The 25,138-nt window shown below is 50.2% G+C and overlaps 1 protein-coding gene across 13 annotated transcripts in view; it reads left to right on the top strand.

Annotated features, from left to right (window-relative positions):
- Positions 1 to 25,138, top strand: part of Atp2b2 (ATPase plasma membrane Ca2+ transporting 2) — a 310,888-nt gene that overhangs the window by 222,810 nt on the left and 62,940 nt on the right. For all 13 annotated transcript variants that reach the window (XR_004122243.1, XM_031382958.1, XM_031382950.1 and 10 more), the window contains 3 exons: positions 12,014 to 12,211; positions 17,524 to 17,781; positions 18,662 to 18,787. Coding sequence is in view for 12 of the 13 variants with exons in the window: in XM_031382958.1 (XP_031238818.1) it covers positions 12,014 to 12,211; positions 17,524 to 17,781; positions 18,662 to 18,787 (582 nt within the window). In the remaining variant the exon portion in view is untranslated. The remainder of the gene's footprint in view (positions 1 to 12,013; positions 12,212 to 17,523; positions 17,782 to 18,661; positions 18,788 to 25,138) is intronic.

Genomic DNA, 25,138 nt, shown 5'->3' with positions numbered 1-25,138 from the left:
TGAGCCCCTATACTGCATCTCACACCAGAAATGAACAGCATTCCCACAAGGAAGGGAAGTTAAGTCCTGCCACACCGGACTGCAGACCCTGGTACCCAAAGTGAAGAGGGGAGCCCTAGGCTGTGGTGAGGGCAACAGAGGGACCTTGGAGGAATGCACTGGGCCTTTTAGTTCCTGACAGAATTCCTATGAAGCCAGGTGAAGCATCACCACGAACAACATGCCTGGTAAATGCTAACCCGTGCCCAGGAGACTCTAACACACAGCAGTGCAGAGTAGCAAGACCATGGAGAGAGAACTTGACAGCGGCCTGAGCCAGTACAGCTTCCTCTCTGTGGAGTGTGTCCCTCTGCAGTTGAATCAGATACTCTGTCCTTTAGAGGCATGGGGTACTACTACTTTCCAAAAGTCACTTCGTGTCAAGCGCTGGGTGCCCCACACTGCTGCACAGCCCTCTCATCACCCTCTGGAACCTGCAGGATCCCTGTCACTGCCTAGCCTGAGTGGCCCAGAGAAGGCTAATCACACCACACAGCTGCAGAGCAACAAGGCCAGTCTTTGGGTACCATGACATCCCACTCAATTGCTTCAGGACAAAAACAGATGTGTGTTTTACCTGTACCTGACCCATCGCTCCCATAAGATTTTCACCCAGTGTGTGGTTATGCCATTGCTTTACCAGGCCTCCAAGTGAGTGCAGAAAACCAAGGGAGATGGCCCCCAGTGCCTCTGCTCACTATCATGTGACATCCTTACAACTCAGAGCACAGTCACAACTTGGTAAGCAAGTGAGTGAAGAGGTGGTCATAGGGGAGACATTACCCTGCAAGAATGTTCTGCAACCTCTTTGTTGATGCCCCTGCCTCAGCTTAGGAAGTCAGTATTTTCTCACCAGGAAACCAATACCCACACTAGTGTGTGGTATTAGTTGTTGAAGACCATACAACTAGGAGATGGCAGAGCCTGGGTTCTAACGTAAGGCCACCCCAGAGCCTATAACAGTGGTGAAAGGGTGTGTGCAGGATTCAGAGAAGTTGCCTCTCAAAGCAGCAGCATTGGCGATCTGCAGATGTGGCTCAGTTGATAAGGTACTTGTCTAGTGTGCACAAAGCCCTGAGGTCAACCTTCAGTAACAAATAAATAGGGTGTGGGGGTGCACATTGGTAATCCTAGCATTTGAGAGATGGGAGCAGGAGGATCAAAATTCAAGGTCATCCTCAGCTACTTATCAAGTTCAAAGCTAGCCTGGGCTACAGGAGGCCCTGTCTGAAGAAAAAACAATATGAAATAACAAAGGTGGTAGTATAGTACTTTGAACAACCCAGGCTATCCATCTAGGCTCATTACTGATTTGCCTTCCTGACTCTCTGTCTCTCTGTCTCTCCCTCCCTCCCTCCCTTCCTCCCTCCCACCCTCCCTCCCTCCCTCCTTCTCTCCCTCCTCCTCCTCCTTCTTCTTCTACTTCTTCTTCTTCTTCTTCTTCTTCTTCTTCTTCTTCTTCTTCTTCTTCTTCTTCTTCTTCTTCTTCTTTTTCTTCTCTCTCTCTCTCTCTCTCTCTCTCTCTCTCTCTCTCTCTCTCTCATTTTGCTATTTAGTTCACACTGAACTCATGGTGTAGTCCAGGCTAGCCCAAAAGTCACTTGGCTGTCCTCCTGCCTTAGTGTACCAAATGCTGAGATTTGCAGGTGTGAGTCACCATACCCATCTGCTTTCTCCTTTCTTCTGTGCTTCAGTATCTTCACTCAGATTGTGGGAACCCCCCCCCCACATTTTTTGCAACCTCCCTCATGAAGTTTTATCCAGCTAGAAAGGCCTAAATTCGTGTTCATGGGTAGGGGACATGGTGCTGGGGACTAGAGCCTGGACTTTAAACCCAAAGGTGGGTATCTTTATAGCTCTGTGTTTCAATTTCTCCATCTTTAAAACAGTTCACAAGATGAGGTCACAGGCAAGCCATGAGCCCATGCAGGGTAATCAGTGGGGATGCTATGATCATTGCCATGGTGTGGGCCAGCCATGGCTCAGAGCTGACTCCTCTACCTGCCTGACCTACAGTGTCCTCATGAGTACTGTGGACTTGGGAGCCCCCGCCCAGGAGACTAGTGACAGATGCAGCTTCCACAGCACCCTCCACAAGGACTCACTCTCAGCTGGCCGCACTCAGTTGCCTTCACACCTGGCTCCCTGCATCTCCCTCTGCCCCCTAGAATCTGCATCTCCCTAGAGCCCCCCAGAATCCTTCCACTGTGAAAGAGCATCATTTCTACAGTATGCTTCCTGGCCTCTCCTTAAGCTGCCACTTGTAAAAACAAGAAGAACCCGGTGTCCTGGAGTTTTCCCAGGAGCAGCATCAGGATGGAAAGGTCCCAAGGCTTCCCGGTCAAGGCTCAGGTGTCCAGTGTGCATCTGCACAGAAAACCTGCCCCTGTCTCCACAACCCTGGGAATGTGCCTGGAGCCTGTCCTACTCTGCTTGTCAGCAAGAATGAAAAGCCACTGAAATGAGCTCTGGCAAGGAGCGGATGACCAGAGGAGACCCCAAGTGTCCTACACACACACACACAAACTTCAGTCCATTTCACAAAGACATCCATCTTGGAGAAAAGATCACTCTGCAATCAAGTATTGCCCTCCCCCTTACCTCTGGTCTTCCTAGGCATGTGTGTCTAGGAAAGGCCATGTGCTCACTAAACATCTACTATAGTTCAGAACAAAACAGGCCACACTGTCTCTGCCACCGTAAACGTGACAGTTGGCAGGGGAGCCAAGCATAAGAGAAACACGTGGATTGTTAATTATGTGAATGGAAAGGATTCTTGGGGTGAGAAGAACATTAGAAACTGAGTCCACCCTCACCAAGAAAGGCTCAGCCAAAGAGGAGGGCATTCCCAGCTGAGGAAGCATGACTACATGCTAAGGTCCTGAGGCCTACACTATGCTGAAGCCTCAGAAAAGAGGCAAGCAAGTGTCTGGAGCATAAGGGTGGAGATGGGACAGTGAGACAGCAGAGGACAGCAGATACCAGGGTTGGGTCGCAGTAAGGATTGTGACTTTTAACTGTATGTGGTAGGAGCCGCCAGAGTATAGCAGATAAGGATTTAACACAAAGGCAATGCACCTTACATACACTCTGAAAAAGCAGTCCGAGGATGGGAACAGAAACTAAAGCTACACAAGGGGCAGCAATGACGGTGACCTGACCATGGGAGTCAGGCAGGAATCGTCTGGCCAGAGGTACTTTTTTCTTTGGATAGAGTTCTGTACACAGTGGGGTTAAGACAGCTGAAGAGAGCCTGGCATATCCTGGCATAATGGTGGCACACACTTTTAATCCCAGCACTCAGGAGGCAGAAGCAGGCAGATCCTTTGAGAGTTCAAGGTCAGCCTGGCTGATATAGTAAAACGCTGTTGCCCTGTCCCTAATAATAAAAGAGGTGGGGATGGACCTGAAGGAGACCTACAGACAAGGTACAAGGGAGAAGGAGAGATGATAATGTCATCTGCTGAGTACCTACTGTGTGCCATCCATTGAATGCCTACTGTGTTTGCATGTTCATGCCCAGGCTATGATGTAGGCACCATCCTAGCCATGCCACGGAAGAGCTGAAATAATCCAGTCAGGAACACATGGCTCACAAATAAGGCTAAACTATTAGCCCAGAAATATGATCTCCAGGTCCACTTTATCTAAAAGTTGTATAGGAAAAAAAACCCTACATTTTCTTCAGTTTTGATTTAAAAAAAAAACTTTAAATTATTCAGATAAAACATATCCTCCTGTTTAAAATTCACATATTCTAGTCACAGCCGACCACCACAACCAATCCCACTGCCTCTTCCGAGTCAGCACCTTCTTTGTGAGTTTAGGTCAGATCCCTGCACATCTCACCACATACTTGCATGTGTGTACAGCCAGTAGGAAATGGCATTTTCTGGTTTACACAGATGGACTCAAACCTCACGTAGTCTTCTAATGCTTATTTCACTCGTCAGTTTTCCTCGGAGAAACTTCTATGCTAGGGAACATAAACCAAGCTCATTTTTAAAGAACTGCCGTGTAGTATATTATGGGCTAGATGCACTACAGTTTATTTAGCCCACTCACTTTCCAAAGACAGAAACTCGGTTTTCTATAAATGTAGCTTTTTAAAGGCCTTGTATGGGTTTTTTTTTCTCTCAAAATATAAGGCTTTTATTTATGCTAATGGAAGAACCCACATCACACTGACAGCACAAATATTTAGCAACACCAAGCCTGATGACTACATTTTCCAAATCCCCTCAGGTGCCTTGGAGCTAGTGCTCATACACAACCAAGGCTCTGTGTGGAGCCCAAGGCGGGCTCCAGAGCTGCCAGGCATGGAAAGGACAGTCGCAGAGCCTCCATGATCTGGGCTTTAGCTATGTGTCATGGATGGCAGGAGGTAGGCTGCTCTGCTGCCCATTCAGTGTGGTCCGCATCAGAGCTCAAAGGAAGGAAAGGGTACCCTGCCAGGTTCTACATACCCATCGTGTACCTGAGACATACCATCATCACCCTTTTTTATCTTCAACAAGTAGAGTTAGGTTGTCTCTGGGCGCTGCTTTTGGAGAATAGTCTAAGAAACAGGCACCTACCTGCCTACTGTCCATTGTGCAGGTCGCCCCCTCCTGGAGCAGTGGGAAAGTGCTGCTTGCGGTGTTTTGAAGCCTGCCGCATGTGGAGAGAAGTTGACAGGGCTTCTGGACCTCTATTTTTTTCCAAGGAGCGAGGGCAAGCCGCCATGAGATAGGCTGAATAAAGTGTCTTCTATGAGGCTAACAGATCGTGGAATGGCCACAGTTTGGATATGCCCGACCAAGCTTTGTTTGAAGGAGATGGGTCCCCCCTTGGTCACACCCCCTTCCATAGCATGGGGAGGGCCAGAGCGAAAGAAGGGACCCAGCATGGCTGCTCCTACAAAGTGGATCCAGGGGAGACCTGGAGGAACTTTGGGGGCACAATGTGCAGATCAGTATGGCTTGTATTTCAGGTGAACAGCAAGAAAGTAATCTACTACTCAAACGTCGTCCCAAATGATGTCCCAAATATTGTACAGGACATCATTCACACTAAACAACTTGCTTGCTATTTATCCTAAGCGCCAAGTGGCTGGCTCTGTTTCATCTGGGAACTCATACTCGGGGACCTAACTCTTCCTTGGTATAAATAATTGATATTTTCACAGCATCTAGAGATTCCCACTAGCCACCCCCATACCCCCGTACCCATGAACCCTCTTCCCTGCCCACATAAAACATTCTGGAGCCATGAGCTGAAAGCCTTCCATGGAAGTTCTACTGTAAAGGATGGGCAGTAACTGAACTTGACTCAGATCAAGGACAAGTGGACCAGTCCGTACCTGCACCTGGGTCAGGTTAGAGGCCCTTGTACCCCACCATGTCCCTGTGTGTACAATACACTAAGGACTCTGCAGAGAGACCAGTCAGTGATGTGACCATGAAGTGTCATGTCTGCTGTGAACAGAGTCTACAGCTCTGTCAGTGCATGTGTGTGTGTGTGTGTGTATGTGTGTGTGTGTGTGTACCAGGTCTGCATACCACCACATAACCAGTAAACATGCCCACTGCCCTGAGAACATTCATCATCACTAGAGACTCTGGATTCACAAGACTGCCAAACATCAAGAGATAACTTCATGCCCCACCCCACCCCCATCAAGAACCAGGATGTGATCACAGGCTGTGCATGTGCCTGGCATGCCTGCATGCTGGATAGCAGCTAACCCTGCTGCCTACCATGACCCTGACAGACCCAAGCCACAGGGGAGACCCATATGTGTGCAGTTGTCCCACAGAGTCCAAGCATGGCTTCCAGGAAGTGCAAGGTTTTCTGCTGTGTTCAAGTGTCTCTGAGCAGCCTAGGCACCCACATCCCTGATCCCTAAAGAGATGGGACAGGATAGAAGGCTTCTCAGGGTCCCTTCAAGATGCCGAATGTCAGTGTCCAGAAGATGGAAGCAGCAGTCAGGTCTCAATCAGGGTTTGAGGCCCATGTCCCCTACCATGTCCCCACTCAAGACCAAAGCCTAGCCCAAGGGCTAGCCTGTGCAATGTGTGTGAGTGAAGCGTGAGCTGATGATGGGGGGGGGGCGCTATCAGGGAATAGTAAAAAACCTAGGTTGTTCCTGCTGTGTAAATCAAGAAAGGCTCTCAGGAGGAGGTGCTAAGCTCCCACCAGGCTCTCTGGCGACTAAATAAGACAATCAACAGAGGAAAGAAGGCAGGGTAGAGGGTCCTGGGTAAGAGCCTAGGAGCCAAGACTGAGAAAGCAATGCCAGGTATGAGCAAAACCTATGGCCTGGTAGAGAAGGCAGTAAATGTGATGCCTTGAAACAACCCCAGAGAGGCCACAGGGGACCAGGACAGGGTGGCTGTGAAAGGCTGGGAACTCTTCAGAGTGTAAGGATGAGTCCCTGACTGCTTTCGTCCTTCTCCTCCTCCTGCCCCTCCTCTCCCTGCCGGGGTTCTAGCTCCCTCCTCCAGTCTTCATCAGCCCCATGTCTGGGTCCGTCAAGTTTTCAGCCAGATGCACTTTCTGCATCAACTGTAGCCTCCTGGAGGCTGTGAACCTGGAAGCTGCTTAGAAACACCAAGTATTCAGGCAGGTCCCATGGAAACTGGAAACCCTGAAGAAGTGAGCACAGAGCTGATTCCTTGGGTCCAGACTTTGTGACCTGCCACCATGTGATCTGGACCAGTTGATGTTCTCATCGGGCTGGCCACTGATCCAAGGCCTACCGGTGTTAAGGCCACATAGCAGCCATTTTCCTTTTGTCCTGTCTCTACAGGCCAACAGCTCTCCACAGAGACTGCACTTCCCACCTCTGAGGAAGCTGGTAACCACACAAATGACAGGGCCACCCAGCGACCTAGGCGGCAGTCTAGATGGCACCTGAGAACTTGCATTCCCCCCTCAACCCCAGTTCTTGGGAGAGGCTTCTGGTATGAGGACCACCATACCCTATTAACACAGCAAGATCCCTGGGAGTTCTCTCCACCTCAAGACATGGCCCTGCCCAGTTCAGCCAGAAACTAGCATTGAGACCCAGGCATGCATACACTTTAAGTGTCACCATGGCTACAGTGGGAGGCCAGGTTGGGACCCCGCACCTGTATATGCTTTTTATATAAGTTACTCATAATGACAGTACTGGCAGCTGACAGCCATTGGGTCCTGTGCTACTCTGAACATTACTGTCATTCAGATGTTGGGCCTAGGAAAATGAGGCCCAGAGAGGGGAGGCTACCTACTCAAGGGCACAGAGCCAGAAGTAGTCCGTGTGTCTTATCCTATTTCATCATTTCCACCGATTGCTGCAAGTCCCTAGTAGCACATTGGCCATTGGGCCAGCCTCTGGCAAAGGAGTCTATGGAGTTCCACACACAGCCACCACACAGGGTTGTAAATACCCATCCTTTACTCCATCCTAGCTGCTACAGCTAACGTTATCCATGAACCACCATCAAGGCACAACAGGGTCCTGATCCAGCCACACCCTTGGGCACGTGTGCAGCCACCCACAGTCCCCTGCTCATGCTAGGTCCCAAGGTGTCATCTGAAGCCTCTTGGATGCTGTCTAGTTAGAACTACTATTGTTTTATTAGATGTAAGTAGCAGGACCCTGAAGCTACCTGCACAGCTGTGGACCCGACATCACGTGCACACACTGTAGGCTTCTAGAAGCTTGTGCAGTCTGTACTCAGCCACATCAGGCTGGGGAAGGCTGGGTGACTGCTGGATTTGTATCACTGACCTTCCCTATAGCAGGACCCTAGGCCTCAGTGTGCAGGTCTATACGACATGACTCAGGAACTTCTTGACTATGGGATCCTCGAGCACAGTTGTCCAAGGCGCCCCAGAAAGAACGTGAAATCTACTTAGGGTCACACAGCAAGGAGAAAGAGGTCCAAGCCAAGTTCCTGACCCAGATAGAGGAGTGCTGATACTCTGCTGGGGTTCTGGTAGCTAAGACATGTGTACACAGATAGAAGGTGCACACAGAGAGATGGGCCTGGACTGGGGTGTGTCCCCAAGGTAAAGCATTTTCACAACATGTACAAAAGGCTCTGGGTTCCATCTTTAGCATGGCAAGAAAAGAAAGGACCCAACATTCCAGGCCCAGGACAGCAGTAGGAGTGGGGGCAATGGGGACATGGCACTCAGTGGTAGTGGTAAGGGTGTGGTTGTTCATAGTAGTCAGTGGTGGTCATGATAGTGTGGCAGTTTGTAGCCCCTAGTTGCTAATGTCACATGGCCTTAGATGGTTCGTATTGGCAACTGAAGCTGAACTCAGCCCATAGGTATATTGAGTTTAGCCCCAAACCATCTCCAAAAGGGAGGCTTTGTATTGAATTCCAGCCTTCTGCTTTATAGAAGCTTGGAAGATCTCTTCACGGGGACCCACATCAAAGGGCCAATGAGCCCTTTGTCTTAGTTCTCTCCATCCTTGATGGCCTCCCTCCTGAGTCCTTCACTTGTCACCAAACCTGCTAGCCCACAGCTGTGGAATGTGCTGTTCCTGTCTGTTGACACAGCACCCAGGATCTTAGGGTCTGGCCTATGGGTCCCCAGCATGACAGAACCTCAGAGCTGTGTGACCTGACATCCTCCTACCCCAAAACTGAGTCCCACGTTGTCCACCATCTGCCCAATAGATGCCAGCTCACAGGAACCATGTGTGTCCAATGTCTTTACGCACATGTGAAAATAGAGCCCCAACACAATTGCTCAGGAACCCCAGGATCCTCTGGGAGCCCCATCTTAGTGAAGACCTTGGCATCAGGATGGGAAACCCGGGGGCTCAGCGTGAAGACTTGATAGCCTAAGGCCTAGAAAATCTCAGCATGGCTGCTGGAACCCCATCCTGAGAGGTCCCCCACCCACAAGAACACTGCTAGAAGAAAGGCTAAATCTCACTCCCACTCGGTGTGCACAAATAAAGGAGCGCACCTCCCTCCAGGGAGTCCAGAAAATGGGAGATTTGGGGTCAAAAGAATCAAGCTCAGGGATGCTGGGATACAGGGCAGAGAGGAAGCAACAGGGCCTCTGAAGTTCCCAGGAGCATGCTAGGCTGGGTTTGTTCTTTGCATGGACATCCCAAATGGGAAGCCCAGCACAGGACAATGGGGACCATTAACCACAGGGCTCATGGGCCCACAGGGAAGCCCTTCTCCATAAAGTAAATGGCCCAGCTGACCCTGACTCCTCGTTCTTACTACGCAGATGAGAGTTGGGCTGCCCAGGGCTTCCCTTGCCTCCCAGAGAGGCCACTGCAGGATCCCTGGGTATCCAGTAAGCTCGGCTTCCTCTCACTCTGGGTCTTGAGAATGGCCTCCTTATGACCTCTCTTCCTGCTTCCCCTGAAGCCCAGACCTGAATTACAAGTCCCTAAGTGCTTACAGCCATGAGCCACCAACCTTTTGTCTGTACACCACTCACTCTAGGTTCCTTAGAGGCTCAGAAACTATGGGCTGAAAGGACGCATCAGTGGATGGTCCTACAGAGGACTAAGACATAACCCAAACTCCAGGTTACAGTATTTTCTAGGGGCCAGCCAGCTGGCCCTGCAGGTAAAGGCTCTTGCCACCAAACCTGGTGACATGAGTTCAGTCCCCAGCAAATATAATAGCTGACTCCTAAGTCCTCAGCTCAGTGTGCCTCGAGCTTCTGTTCCCCAGGAAAAGACTAGAAGGCTGAGTTTTTTGGAAAGGTGCACCCCCACCCCTGACTCTACCCACCTTAACTATCCTGTGACATCCTGTGATCTTGGAAGGGCTTAGTCCCTCAGGCTTGGACCTCACTATGCTCAGACATGTGACCTGCAGTGGTGTGTGAGATGAGTCTAAGGCCTCCTGTGCCAGCCTATGGGCAGGCCTTAGACCAACCTTTGTCCCAGAGCATGATAGGACCATCGCACAAACCCATAACCCAGGGCCGGCGTGCAGTAAGATGGCTGCATTATGCCCCTGTGAGACAGAGGGCATGCTGTGTAGGAGCAAGGAGGCTCAGAAAGTGCAGAGGCCAAATGCAGGCAAGATTGCTCAGTGTCAAAGCTTCCTGCTGCACAAGCCTGATGACAGCCAGAGAGTCCCAGAGCTGACATGGAGGTGGAAGAAAAGGACTCGCTCCACAGTGTTTTTCTCTGGTCTCTAGACACATGCTGTGGCACACATGTGCCCACACACACCCATCATACACATGAAAAATAATAACAATAACAATAGTAAGACGCACAGGCCAGATTGGGCAGGACCCTGCTGTGGCCTAAGTGCCTGCCACACACCTGTTTCCCTACTGGGACTCATCACACCAGTCTCTCCATACCCAGTGAGAAGATCCTTAGTCTTTAGTCATCCATGTGTTAGTGTGGATGAATGCAGACACACAGAAGGAGACAGTGTGGAGGGATCAGCGTGAGTATGCAGAGTCCGGGGGGAGTTAGAAGCCAGCCAGGCACAGCTGGTTGGGCTGGGATGGAGGCAGAGAGTGAAAGAGGAGACCTCAGCTGTAGCCTGGAAGTCAGATGAGAAGCAATGCAGCAAGATAGGACACATGACGCCCATCTGGGAATAACGAGGCGCTTCAGTGTGACACGGTCAGAGGTCAGATGTGTGAAGGAGGCTAGGAAATTACATTTAGGCATAGAGATCTGGTGGGTTGTCAGTGGACCCACTGACAGGTGCAGGACAAGAGCCTCCCTGGCTGTCCATGCTGCCCTGGTCCAGGAGCCACAACCGGAACCACCTGAGCATCTGCTGCACCCCACTCCTTCCCCGTGTAAATCTCACAGTAATGCACGTGTGTGTCCACAGGGAAGTTGGCTCCCCTCCGGTGCTGTGCTGTCTCATTCTCAGCTCTGCCCCAGGATCTGCAACAGGGCTGTGCACCACACAGAAGCATAAGAAATGCTTGATGACTCACGTACAACTCTGTGAGTTAGGTGCCATCACTGTCACCCTCACAATCACCACCACCACCATCACCATCACCATCACTGTAGCAGATGGAGAAACTGAGGGTCAGGCTGGATTCAAAGCCAAGAGGAGGCTCATTATGAGAAATTAAATGGCATTCTAAGTTCTGCTGTCCTAGGAGAGGTGTGTGGGAACTCAGAATCAGGGGAGACACGGGCCACATGGTTACTACCACGCTCACTGGAGCACACTGTCCCAAAGTGGGTGATCTCGAGCTAGGAATGGCTTCTCTCTGGAGCACCAAGTCCAAAGCTAGAGTGTTGGCCAGACTCTGCCCTAGATCTATCAGGAGAGGCTCTTCTCAGCCTCCTTCAGCTCCTGGTGACTGTGAGGTCCTTGTTTGTAGCTCTATCCCTCCTATCTCTGTCCACCCTATTATACCACTCTCTACCTGTCTGGGTCAGCATCAGCCATTGGGACATTTATCTCTAGACAGAGGGACACCTGGATGATCCAAGATGCTCTGGCCTTACATTGCCAGAGAGTGTTTTCCCAAGGCAAGTCACCAGCCAGGTCCTGGGTGGAAGGCTTGGATAGTCACAGATTCTGTAGTTTACAAAGGTCTGGGGTGAGAATCCTTAGCCTTGTCACTGGGTGACTGTCATTCTGGTGGTCACCTTCAGCCCAATACTCAATAAATTATAGCAGAAATTCAATATCTTAGTACAAAGGAGTCCTCGTGTGATATGACTCTGCTGAGCTATATTGAGTTGGGCTGGACTGGGCTATGATACCGTGAATCAGGTGTGTGAGACGTTCTTTGGCATACATGTTTATAGGGATGGAACAGCCACTTGTGTCTGGAAGCATCCATGTTTTTAGGTTCCTTTGTTCATTTACCGGTGCTCCCTTCAGAACATGAGTTACTTGGAACACTGGGCTCCTAGGACAAATGCCTGGAAGGTTCCTGCCATGTTTGCCTGCTCCCTCCTCAGCCCCCAGGGACAGGCATGCATCTCTCCTGGCCCCAGCCCAACTTGTCTGCCCTCTGTCCACAGGTTTGCCGGGCACTGCTCCAGACTTGGAAAAGAGGAAACAGATTTTTGGGCAAAACTTCATACCTCCAAAGAAACCAAAAACCTTCCTGCAGCTGGTGTGGGAAGCGCTACAGGACGTGACACTCATCATCCTGGAAATTGCGGCCATCATCTCCCTGGGACTGTCCTTCTACCACCCACCAGGAGAGAGCAATGAAGGTAGGGTACCCTGGTGCTCCTGATGGCACACAGCGTGTGCATGGTTTCTGTGTGTGCAGTGCCCACAACACTACAGGAGGAACCAAGCCTGCCAGGGCTCAGGCCACATAGACTGATACATGCCCAAGGCCTAATCAGCCCACCTATGAGTGCAAGGCTAGACCAGCAGTAGAAATAGCTGTGGTGAACATTCATTAGGCATTTCCAATATGCCCAGCTCAGGGCCTGTGCCTACTTTAAAGATGAGAAGACTGGGGTATAGAGAGGAAGTTAAGTTGCGCTGGGTCACTCAATATCTAAGTTCATTTTATTTTATTCTTACAAAATATCATAGACTACATAATTTATAAAGGGACAATGTCTCCTGTCCCACAAGGACTCCCAAGCCCAACAGCAAGGTGGTGCATCTGGTGAGGGCTTGAACTGCCCTACAGCCTTACCAAGCCATGCTCCGGCCACGCTATAGCATAACTTAAGCCCTGCACCAGACCAGCTCTTTCCAAGCAGGATAGGAGGGAAGGAGAATAAAAACCAGTTGTAATCACGACAGTGACTCAGATTTAAGTTTGATTTGAGCTTCCTAGCACCCAGGGTAGAAAGGGAAGATGGATGCTTTCCATAGGTCAGGTTAGCAACAAGAAGGGAGGTAAGATTTTCTGACGGTGGATCCTGCGATGGACGTTCCCACAGGAAAGTCGGAGGGATGAACTGTGGACAGCCTTCCTTATGGTTTCAGCAGATGTAGAAGACTGAGGATGCAGATGGTCAGACTAACATGTCCTACAGCTTCTGTACCTACCTCGGTTGGGGGCTGTTGTGGCCCAAGCCCATTTTCTCCTCGCTTAATCCATACAATAACCCTGGAGACAGACGCTATGTTTGTTTTATTTTTTGTTTGGTTTTGAGACTGTAGTTCAATTACATTACATTTCTCTTTTTCCTTTTCCTTCCCCCAAACCCTCTCACATACCCCCCCATCTCTCCTTCAAATTCATGGTCTCCTTTTCATTTATTGTTATTGCATGTGCATATGTATTTGCATCTACATATATAACCTGTTATATAGGCCTAAATATAACCTGTTGAGTCCATATAATGTTAGTTGTGTGCATGTTTTCAGGGCTGACCGCTTGTCACCGGACAACCAATTGGTGCGCTCTTCCCTGGGAGGGCCACCTCTCCAGCTTCCCGTTTGATTCCATTGTCTATAATTCTTTGTGTAAGGCTGAAGGGTCTTGTGGGCTTTTCCCTGTGTAACTTGATGTGTTCACTAGTATCATCCTTGCTCAGCTCATGGTTGGGCTGTCATGTTGGTGAGACTTTGTGGTGTAGCTTCTGATGTGACACAATCTCACAGCACAATCCCTGATCCTCTGACTCTCATGGTTTTTCTGCCCCTTCTTCTTAAATGTTCCCTGACCCTTAGGTGTAGAGATCTTTTGTGGATGACGCACCACAAAATAGTCTTAGCTGTGGACTAGGCACCATGGCTCTAGATTTTGATGGGTTGAGGTTTTCTGTAATGGTCCCATCTGTCGCAAAGAAAAGTTATCATTAATGAGGGATAAAAACTCCACTTGCCAGGATAGACCCAGGAGGAGCTAGATACTATTTGTGTGAGCCCCTGAGCCATGGAGGATATGCTAAGGTTCCCCCACCAAGAGCTGAAACTCTGTGGCTCTGGACAAAACATCCAACGTTACAGAGAGAGCTGGCGCTGAGTCACCTGCATCAGTGGCCTCCTGTGGCCCTGCTGAGCACAATGAGATGAGGAGCAGCTGGCAGAGGCCAAGCTAGGACATGACATGTTGGCCTGGGATATACCAAAGAGAGATTTCCATGGCTCCAGACAGATGGCCGCTGCCATGACCATCTCTGAGGTACACAAACCCAGGGCCCAAAGATCATGGCTTGGTAGCTGGAGTGTGGCCTGAGTTTCCCTGGCTCTGCCCCTGCCGCACCTCACTGCTCCTTGTCCAGCCACACTTTGGCTGGAAGGCAGCTGGCTATACTGTGTCCCATTAGGAAATCAGTGGAGGGAGGGAGTCAGGACAGGTTCCCCACAGCCTCATCCTCAAGGAGAGGACAAAGACTTTCCACCAGCTTTCTAAGCATCCTGCATGTAGACCCACATGGGAATCCACCTGCTGTGTTACCCAAGAGCCAGAGTCTCAGCTGGGAGATTCTTATGCTGGCTGCTCATATGTGGTCTGCATTCCTCTGGACAAGGGAGGTACTGGGGTGGGGAGGAGAATATGGTTGCATAGAATTGTCCTCAGATACATGGGCTATAGCTCCAAACCAGGCCTTAGGCCACCCTCAGTGTGGACAACAAGCTGATATGAGAAACTCATGCCTGGGCTCATATTATAGTCAGGTGTGACACAAGTAAAGAAGGACCCTAGGAAACATGGGCTCAAGTTCAGGTGTGCCAAATCCTGGCAGGACTGAGGAAGGGACACAGATCCTGGGACACCAGGGTCCACAGAAGGGTCTGTGGAGCACTCAAGAAAAGGGGAGAGTTCCAACACTTAAATGATAGCCAGCGTGTGCTAAGTTTTTGTTGGGAGCTCAGAGAGGCTGAGCCAGCCACTTACCTAGGGTCACACAGCAGGGCCTGGGCTTTGAATCTGGGTCTTTCTGAGTCCAGAATCTCAAAGTTGTATACTGACTTGATTCTAAGTGTCCCAATCTTCCATTAGCAGCCCCCATGGTGACTCTGAAGAAACTTACCAGGGAAGACAGGCATGTCCTTTACAGAGCAAGGAGCAGGGATAACCTACATTCTACAAAATGCAGTATGGGGCTCTGGGTTCAAGTCCTCCCTTCCCCATCCTCATGTTTCAGAATATATACAGTCATCCCTGGGTCCTGCTAGCACCTTCTGTGGGTATTATTTATAACCTCCTGTGTACTTGAAAATCTCCCTGGGTTTCTGATAACACCCAGTGTGACAGCTGTGTGAACAGCTGTTAGGTCATGTTACATACAGGGTAATGACAAGAGAGGCCTGAGCATGCTCAGTACAGATGCACTATCTCCACTCTGATGGTTTCCCATCTGTCGTTGGTCAGGCTGAAGTCTCTGACACTGGGAGCTGATAGCACCGGGAGCCTGTCTCTGAGGTTCCATGTTCTTCCTATCCTTGTGGAAGGGGTTGTATCTCTGTGAATGTCTTCAGAGGAGCACAGGACCATAGTCCCTTAGTTCCCTTGTCTCAGGTGACTGAATTCCAGGTGTTTTCTACTCTGTGCTATGGACCCAAGGCTTGAGACCTTGGGACCCCATGGTGGGCACTTTACAAAGACGGCCTTCTTCTCCCAGGGTCTCAACCACCAACCAAGGAGTACACATGGTGGGACTGATTGCTTAAGCAGCATATGTATAGTAGAGGATGGCCAAGTCGGTCATCAATGGAAGAAGAGGACCTTGGCCCTGTGAAGGTTCTGTGCCCCAGTGTAGGGGAATGCCAGGGCCAATAAGTGAGAGAGGGTGGAGTGGCAAGCAGGGGGTGGGGGGAGGCAACAGGGGTTTGTTCTTGTTTTTTGTTTTGGCTTTTTGTTTTTGTTTTTGTTTTTTGGTTGGTTGGTTTTTTCTTGTTTTGTTTTGTTTTGGAGGGAAAACTGGGAAAGAAGAAATCATTTGACATGTAAATAAATATCTAATTAAAAAAAGGAAAAAAAAAAACAAAGAGGGCCTTCTTTACCACATGACCACCTGAGGAGGGATCCAACTGTGATCACCCCATTCTGCTGATGCAAAAATAGAGGCACTGTGGTAAGATATCCACATTGCAGTTTGCAGTTGAGATTTTGGGTCAGTGGCACTATTGTAACAGCCATACCACCAAACAGTGGTCTGGTTGAACAGTTTTACCATTACTGAGACAGTTCATATTTTTCAAGAGGACAAACAGCCTCAAAGGCCCTTCGGGCATTTACTGGCCTTCGAGGAATACTGCTTCAGCTGGAGACCCCAAACCTTCCAGCAGCATGTGTTGCTTGACCACGGTGATCCCTTACCTTCCCATGCGTTCCCTGGCCTTCCTGTCTTGATGCTTCTGACCCCTGGGTTTCCAGAAGCCTCTGTTGAAGTCTCTTGAAACTGCTGTTCTTTACTCCTATATATACTATATATATATATTGCTGGACATCCACCTGCCATGGGCTCAGAGACTCAGAGGCTCACAGCAGGCCAAGTTTAACCTCAGATTCCAGGTCTGGATTCCCACATCTAGCGATCTGCTGTGTGACTCTGGCTGAATCATTGTCTGTCTCTAGGCCTCTTTCCTTTCTCTGGTCAGCTGAGGGACAAGGATTGAGGCTTGCCCAGTACCTCTGCAAGCCAAGCCCCGTGGAAGGCATTCCTTCTGAGTTATCCAAAGGTTATGGTCAGACACCGCTCCGGGGATACAAGCCATGAGGAGATCACCCAGCTCTCACCCAGGGTGTGACCCCTGGCCACTCAGAGCTTCTGGTTCTATATTCAGAAATTTTCAGATGCCTCTTGCTCTTGGGACCCATGTTGGCAGCAGGGAGAGCCACAGGCTCTGCACACCCTGGCATCGCAGACAGAGCCTCCATGTTGGGCATTTTTCTTGACGGGCTGGCCAATGTTTAGAATTGTAGGCCCATACTGGAGACTCAGTGGTGCCAAGTGTGGAGTGCAGGATCACTGTGGGGCAGGTAGCAGCCTGTGTCTTGAGTCTTGTTGTCCTTGCTGTGGCCTGAGTTAGGAAGAACCTGCTACCTGCTAGGTAAGCCAAGGAGTTGCCACTTCCCTGTCCCCGAGCCCTAGGAGGTGTTGTCAGCAATGCCCCTCCCCCACTTCCATAGTATTGCATAAAAGCAGGCGTGGTATATTCTCAGCATTCAGAGTGGAGGCAAGGAGATCAGGATTCCAAGATCATCTTAGCTACATAGGCAGTTTAAGGCCAGCCTGAGCTACATGAAATCCTGTCTCATGAAAACTGAAGTCTATCTCACAGCTAGGACAGAGACAGGGCAGGTAGGGTTCAGACGATGTCTTCAAAGTTGTGCTGCCTGGGATGGCGTTCTCGATTTCTACCTGCCCTTCCTAGCTTGGGAAGTTAGCAGACCCCTCTGAGAAGCCTTAACATTCCCATGTGTGGAAGAAATACACAAGCGCCCTATAAAGTAACCAGGAGAAGCCCTTTGCCCAGAGCATGGCACAGAGGCACCTGATCAAATGATTATCAGGGATTACTTAGCAAAGCTAATGTAATGTATTGTAAGTAATGGCAGCTCTTGACTGCTGGTCTGGGAACCCAGTGCTTCCTTGTCTCTCTACAGGATGTGCCACGGCCCAGGGTGGGGCAGAGGATGAAGGTGAAGCAGAAGCAGGCTGGATCGAGGGGGCTGCCATCCTGCTGTCAGTCATCTGTGTGGTCCTCGTCACAGCCTTCAATGACTGGAGTAAGGAGAAACAGTTCCGGGGCCTGCAGAGCCGAATTGAGCAGGAGCAGAAGTTCACCGTCGTCCGGGCCGGCCAAGTGGTCCAGATCCCTGTGGCCGAGATCGTCGTCGGGGACATTGCCCAGATCAAATATGGTAAGTGTCCTGTCCATGATTCTAGATCTGGAGTCTGTGTAGAGGTGGGACAGAACAGGCAGATACAAAGAACCTAATTCAGGGATTGGGGTGGGGTCCCTAAAATCTTGTGTTGTGGCAGAATGTATTCCAAGGTCCTGTGGGTCCCAGAGGAGACCTAGACTTCCCACATCCAGTTAAATCAGAAATGTCAGATTCATAACATACATGCCTCTGTACTCCAGCCTCCACCTGCAGCAGACACGACTAATCAGTCATTGCTCTTAGTCAGAAAACAGCCTCAGAAGTCTTCCAGGACAGCTTCCCCAATTGTCAGGGTGGGTTTAGGAGACAAAATCCATTTCCCATCCCTGAACTGGCTTCAGATAGATCTTTTCCAGGCTGGTGGAAGTTAGCAAGAGTCGAAATAGGTGGGTAAGTATCCCCGGCCTCTCATATTGCGACTGAAAAAGCAAGTAGGCTGGCTCCAAAGGAGGTGTGGATAAGAGGTGTCCTGGGTCAGTAGGTGTAGACTAGGGAGATTGGAAATGGCTGGCTTCCTCATAGTCCTAGTGGCTCACTTGACTGAGGTATCTTCAGTCCACCCAAAATAGCCTGCTGTCATGAAAGCTTTTCTCCAAGCTACAAAAGAGATTATAGGAAAACGAACCACAGAGCACACTGGCCCCAGGTCAAAGGATATACAATATGAAGAACATATACTTGCATGAGCCAGGCATAGTTGCATGGCTCTGAATCAGGCTCCAAGGATGTCACTGTATCTGCATTGACTGCAGGCACCATCTTGGGTCTGCATGCTGCATACTAGGTACCTCCCCTCCCAAAAGCCCCAGCTTCTATGTCCAGCCGACTCCACTGAACCTCCTCTTCCTCCAACCAGGTGACCTCCTTCCTGCTGATGGCCTCTTCATCCAGGGCAATGACCTCAAGATCGATGAGAGCTCACTCACAGGGGAGTCGGACCAGGTGCGCAAGTCTGTGGATAAGGACCCCATGTTGCTGTCAGGTAAGCTGCAGCCCACAGTGCCCCTGCAGCCAGCTCCCCTCCACCTCCCCCCCCACACACACACACAGACACACCATGGGAGGCTGGTGTGGTCCCTGACTCTGAGGTTACTGGCAGGATCAGCTCCCTATGAGCACACCACCCCTTTCTCAAGCAAACTCACATTATACCTGCCATGCACAGAGCCATGGCCAGGCCTGGCACCATTACCACAAACATTACAAGGTGTCCTACACCAGCACCATAGCTTCTAGAGGTTTGGTTTCCTGCAAAGTGAGTCTTTCTGGACAACCACTATGCATCAGGCCCTGTGACGGGGGAGACAATGGGAGGGAACCAGTCTTGCCACTCCTGGGGAAGATCAAGAAGGGAAGCAAATACAAAGGCCCAGAGGTAGAACCACACTAGAGTGAGGAACAGAGAGGTTGATAATACATGGATCCTGGACTGCAGTCAGAATCCCGACGTTATTCTGAGTAGAGTGCAATTCCCTGGATGGGATTGCCTAGTCACGTTGGCATTTTTTCTGGCTGCCACAGAGGGGCAAGAGTCAGGCTGAGGAGCCCATAGGGGGAAACACCTCTGTGAAACCCTACAGAGATACTAAGAGGTCTCAGTGCCTGACTATGCTGTTGGGGTCTCCAGCCCAAACTGGTTTGGGGAAAGCACCCTTCAAAGAGTTACCCCCCCAGGAGAGATAGGAAGTGGTATGCAAAAGCCAAGAAAGGTGTAGAAAGGTCAGCAGAGGTAGTAGGGAGCTGGAGTTTAGAGGGTTAATAGGAGCTCGCGTGGTCCATTTCCCTGCAGGCAAGAGGGATGACCTGGCGATACAAAAGAAAAATCCATGGGTCTTTCAGATAATAGAAAATATTGACTTATCTAGAATGTATTCACTGCTTGTCTTATTTGGGGTTACTCTTGCTGTGATGTAGCACCATGACCAAAAGCAACTTGGGAACAAAAGGACTTATTTCACCCAGTTCCATATAACAGTTGATCAGCCAAAGCGGTTAGGAACTCAAACAGGGTGAGGCACTCTTGGAGGCACTAACTGGTACAGAGGCCATGGAGGGGTGCTGTTGACTGACTTGCTTCCCATGGTTTGTTCAACATGCTTTCTTATAGAACCCAAGGCCACCAGCTCAAGGTGTGGCACCACCCACAATGGGCTGGCTCCTCCCCCATCAGTTACTAGTTAAGAAATGCCCTACAGACTTGCCTCTGTCCCAAGCTTATGGAGTCATTTTTTTTAAATTGGGGTTCCCCCCTCTCAGATGACTCTAGTGTCAAGTTGACATAAGACTAGCCAGTATATCCATGTATCTATTAAGCACCTAGTATGCCAGTGGGTAATGGGACAGACAAGGATCTATGCTGTGCTGGAATTTTGAACCTGGTGAGGGTAGCAGTCAAGGAAGGAATGCACTAGCAAATGGTCAGGTGATCTCTGGGGCAGTTAATCCATCAATGACACAAGACTGCAGTGAGAGGGGGAGGGGCCCTGGAGCGGGGAAGAATCTCAGCGGGTCGTGGAACACCTGACTCAGGAAGTTTCATTAAAATCAGTGGTTCTCAACCTTCCTGATGCTGTGACCCTTTATTACAGTTCCTCAAGTTCTGGTGACCCCCAACCATTAAATTATTTTTGCTGCTATTTCATAACTGTAATCTTGCTACTGTTATGAATAGTAATATAAATATTTCTGGAGCTAGAGGTTTGCCAAAGGGGTTGCCACCCACAAATTGAGAACCACTGCTTTCAGGCTAAAGTCAGAACATTGAGAAATGTATTCCAGGCAGATATAACAGCAAGTGCAAAGGCCCTGGGGTCTGAGTGAGGGATCATAGAAGAGCAGTCCCTTCTGGGAACAAGGGGCCATATGAAAGATCAGATGGCCCCACCCCCACTGGCCCTGGTTCCAGTCCTTGAGCTGCAGGAGTTGACAGGCAGGCAGGCATCCTTGGAGGAAGCATTGCAATGGTTTCTATGGGAGCCCAGGGCCTGAGTAGGTGCCAAGTCTCTAGACAGCATGGAGAAAGAGTAGGAGGAAGGATGCCAGCAGGAGCCTGGTAGAGATGGGATTCAGAGTCACTAGCTAACAGTGTCACAAGCCAACCAGGGAGGACTCCAGGACACAGAGATTTCAGAATGACAGGGATGCTTTGGAAACTGGCTGTTGCTGGTTTAAGGTGAATCTCAGGTCCCTCACAGAGGCAGGAGGCCCAGAGGGAAATGAAACCAAGCTGAAGGCAAAGTCGGGAGGTTGTTCCTAGGAAGAGGAAGGAGGGGGGTCATGAGGAGGAGTTTGGGGAGCACAGCTAGGGAGTCTATGGTTCTTACCCCTTTCTTCTCTTAAGGAGAAGGGTAGAGCTAGAGACATCTCAGGGGCCAGAAGGGCCAGAGCCACAAGAGAGCAGAGAGGCCTGTAGTCCTTGGAGATGGGATAGGGAACACAGCTCAGATGTGCTAGGGTGGAGCAGGGGACAGAGAATTCTCATCAGGAGTCAAATGGGTCCAGAAAGCATGGGCTGGTGGCATGTGAGGACCAAGACAAGCAGGGGAGATCTCCAGAAGCCACCACGGGTTCCCAAGGCTATGTGAAGTCAAAGTGGATTTGCTTTTCCCTTTCAGATATCAAAGTCCGAGTAACATCCCTGAGGGCAGGATGTAGGAGGGTGGCTGGACCAGGGATTCCCAAAGGTTGTGCTGACCTTGGGTGGCTAGCGGTCTGGTGGGAAGCTCTGGAAAACATGCTTACCTCTTAAAAGGGGAGAGCTAGAATTGAGATCCACAAAGATAGCCCCATGCCCATGATAAACTAACTAGATGGATGAGGAAGAAGCAGGCCACACACTGAAGCCCAGCAGGGTGGCAAGAGGAAGGGTGGCAGAGAAAGGGCAGGTGTGGTCCCCAGCAGGGAACAGAACAAGTACAAAGATAGTAAGCAGATAGTGCATTCCCGTTGCTGGTGCATGAGCAGAGGCTGGACGGACCAGAGTGGCTTGCTGGGAGGGCACTACATCTGATGTCGTCAACCCTGAGAGTCACAGCTTCACCCACCATCCCTGGACCTCACTACAGACGCTCAGGATTTGTGCTCTCCAGACACTGGCGGGGGACAGGCAGACCCTCTTCCCAATGCTCATCTTGCTACTTCTTTGCCTGGCTTAACTGCCGCCATCTGCTTAGGGCCTACCTCACCGGAAGTCCCCAGGACTACTGGTGCCCTCCACAGCCACCATGTTAGCACACTTGGTTCTGCTTTGCAATGCTGATGAGTTTTGCACTGTGCAAACCATCAACGTTCATCAAAGTACAGACCTGAGGATGTTCTTGCCTAATCTAACTGGTCTCTCACTGAGGGGCCCCGCCTACTTCTGAACTAATTCTCCAGCCAATCAAGTCCAGCTAGGGAGCTCTGAACCTGAGGCCAATGCCATCCAGAGGCTGTGCCCAGCTTTAGCCCCGAGTCCTGCAAAGTGAGGAGGGAGAAGCTGTGCAGAATGTATGAAGAGTAGGCAGCAGGAATGAATGGCCCTGAGCTCTGGAGTACAATTGCTATGCAGCCTCAGAAGTGTTACTGCCTTCTCTGAGCCTCAGTTTACCTGAATAAGGCTCGTAGTGTGTCAGTGGTATCACAAAGTGGAAACCACCAGCACAGGGTCTGTAGACACTGAGGACCCCCATGGACATCCTTCCTTATAGCTGATGGGGACAAGGCTGGGTTCTAATCCTTTTTGGCTGGGAACCCCAAACAACTCTTCATCTTCCCTGAGCCCCTATTTGCTCAGGGGAATGGGTTGGTTGTTCCACTTCAAAGGAGTATATGGAAACAAGGACTTTTCCTTCATTTCCATGACCTGCCCAGCTCTCCCACCTCTCAAGGCTGCCACTCCTCCACCCCAGCTCCTCTGGGTAAATCTGGAGTTGCTGCTATGACCAGAAGCCTTGAACTCTTTACCCTTGCCAGCCTTCTGGTCTACTTCAGGGACCCGTAGGCACTAGTTTTGGGGTATCCATGGACCTTGCCCCAAATCCCAGTTTCAGAACTTCCTGCTGGCACATGACACATCTGATGTCAAAGAAGGCAAAGACAAGACACGTTACAGTTGTTTGTCCCAGTCCTGTCCAGCTGTGGTCCTAAAAGAACCCTGAGCCCCTAGAAGCTTGTGTCCATGTCTGTTGTGGAGACCATAGGCCCACACTCAGCGTAAAGCATAGAAAAATCGAGGAGAGTTAGGGAAAGTGAGTTCTAGCTTAGCACTCACCAAGTTAATCCCTAAGTTCATCCCTGGAACAAGGAGAAGAATCTGGAATGATCTCCTCCTATTCAGAGTCACTAGACCAGGTTGTAAGCATCCACAAAACTAACCCCAGGATGGATAGATGGACAAACACCAAACCATGGCACATCAGAATGGGCAGAGAGAAGGGCTGAGAAATCCCAAAAGCCCAGGTCGGTGGCACCATGGGTTTCAGACACCAGAGCAAGGCTGCAGTTGTTCTATTGATGCCTAGAGAGGTACCAGCCACAGCACTTACCCAGAAATCCCCCTGCAGCAGGTTCCTGAGAGACAGGTGACCTTCAATAGATTGTGGAATATGAACACTAGCTTGGGTTAGTTTGCTTAACCTTAAGACCATCTTGTACTTCTGAAAAAGGCCTCAGGGTCAGCTGTCAAGTGCCAGAGGTCAGGAGACAAGGAACACAAGAAGGCTGGGATCTGATCCTGGATTCTGGTTGTACCACTGGGGCTTTAGAGAGCCAGCCACGCCCCTGGGACAGTAGTTCTCAACCTCTGGGTCATGACCCCTTTGGAAGTCAAATGACCCTTTCACAGGGCCCTGAATATCAGATATTTACATTATAACTCATAACTGTAGCAAAATGAGAGTTATAAAGTATCAAGGAAATAAGTGTATGGTTGGAGGTCACTGTAACTGGAGGATCGCAGCATCAGGAAAGCTGAGAACCATTGCCTTGGAAGAATCTGAATTATTGGACATTGTCAGAGTGACATTTGGAGGACAGAAGCTGTGTCCCACCCAAGCCCCTGCTTCTATCCAGTAGTAGGCCTGAGAAGCCCCTGGGGGTTTCCCAGATCTGGCAAGCCCTTTGTCTGCCCCTCCTCTGTCCTCTACCTGCACAGGTTACAGGAGCTGCCAGCCCCCAGGGTGTGATGGGAGTGATTAGATTAGAAGGTGATTTGAGGCCTGCTTATCGTGAGTGGAAATTGGCCCCCCACATCTTTTTCCATCCTTCCTCTGCTGGGCTGAGGAAAACAGCCTTCTTGTAGCCTCTGGTCCCAAGGACCAGCACAGACATCTCCACACCAGCCTTCTCTCACCCAGGTTTTAGGGCTAGCTTTTGGGGCCTTTCCCCTTGGGAGATGCGGGCTGTGTTGAAGATTCTAGGCTGTAAAGACAGAGTCTTAAAGCTCGCCATTGCTTTTCACCAGTGTGGGGCCTGGGGCAACCTACTTCACCCTTCCAGCCCCAGTTTCCCTCAGTTTCCCTCTGGCGTGAGAGCTGAGATTAGTGTTTGTAGGATGGGGATATGGCGTGGATCCAGGACACAGTGGGTGTTCCAAAGCTTTCCTGGGGATTCAGCTTCCTTATGTATCTCATGAGCCAGTCAATCCCTTCCTCCCAGCACATGAGCAGAGCTGGCACCCAGAACACTTAACACCCAGATCAGCTTAACTCTGCTGCATAGTCTCATAGAGCACACATGGCTACTGGATGTGCCAGAGCTGGCTGAGAGACAGAGGCCACCCTGCGCTTCCCTGTGCATAGACTAGTTGAGTAAGCATGGCTGCTGTCTGCTTCCCAGGCAGCCACTGTCAGATTCAGTGATACTTAGCACCTTCCTGTAACGTAGATGCCCTGTACGTCCAGAGGTGCTCCACGTTCCCCAGACAAAGCTCACTCTGCCCTCATAAAACCGCAGCTTCTTGGGCACTCCCTGGCAGCCTCTGGCAGCCCCCTGCAACCCCACTCTGCTTTCTGTCTCTGGATTCAGAAGCTTGTGGACCTTCTAGCTTTCAGATTCCAGCTTGTTTAGTGTCCCCAGGGTTCATCGTGTCTCAGCGTGTGTCAGCACTGCCATCTCCTGAAGGTTGATAGTCCAGTGTTCAAAGAGAGGTAGAAAGAGCACCTTTTCCCATCTTGGCTTTGTCTTATTGTTTCTTTTTTTAATTTTTTTAATTAATTTAATTATTATATGTAAGTACACTGTAGCTGTCTTCGGACACTCTGGAAGAGGGCATCAGATCTTGTTACAGATGGCTGTGAGCCACCATGTGATGTGATTGCTGAGAATTGAACTCAGGGCCTTTGGAAGAGCAGTC

This window comes from Mastomys coucha, unplaced genomic scaffold (genome assembly GCF_008632895.1).
Source record: "Mastomys coucha isolate ucsf_1 unplaced genomic scaffold, UCSF_Mcou_1 pScaffold20, whole genome shotgun sequence".
Taxonomy (NCBI): Eukaryota; Metazoa; Chordata; class Mammalia; order Rodentia; family Muridae; genus Mastomys; species Mastomys coucha.
The sequence above is the reverse complement of the archived record's forward strand: the minus strand, read 5'-3'. Positions and strand labels throughout refer to the sequence as shown.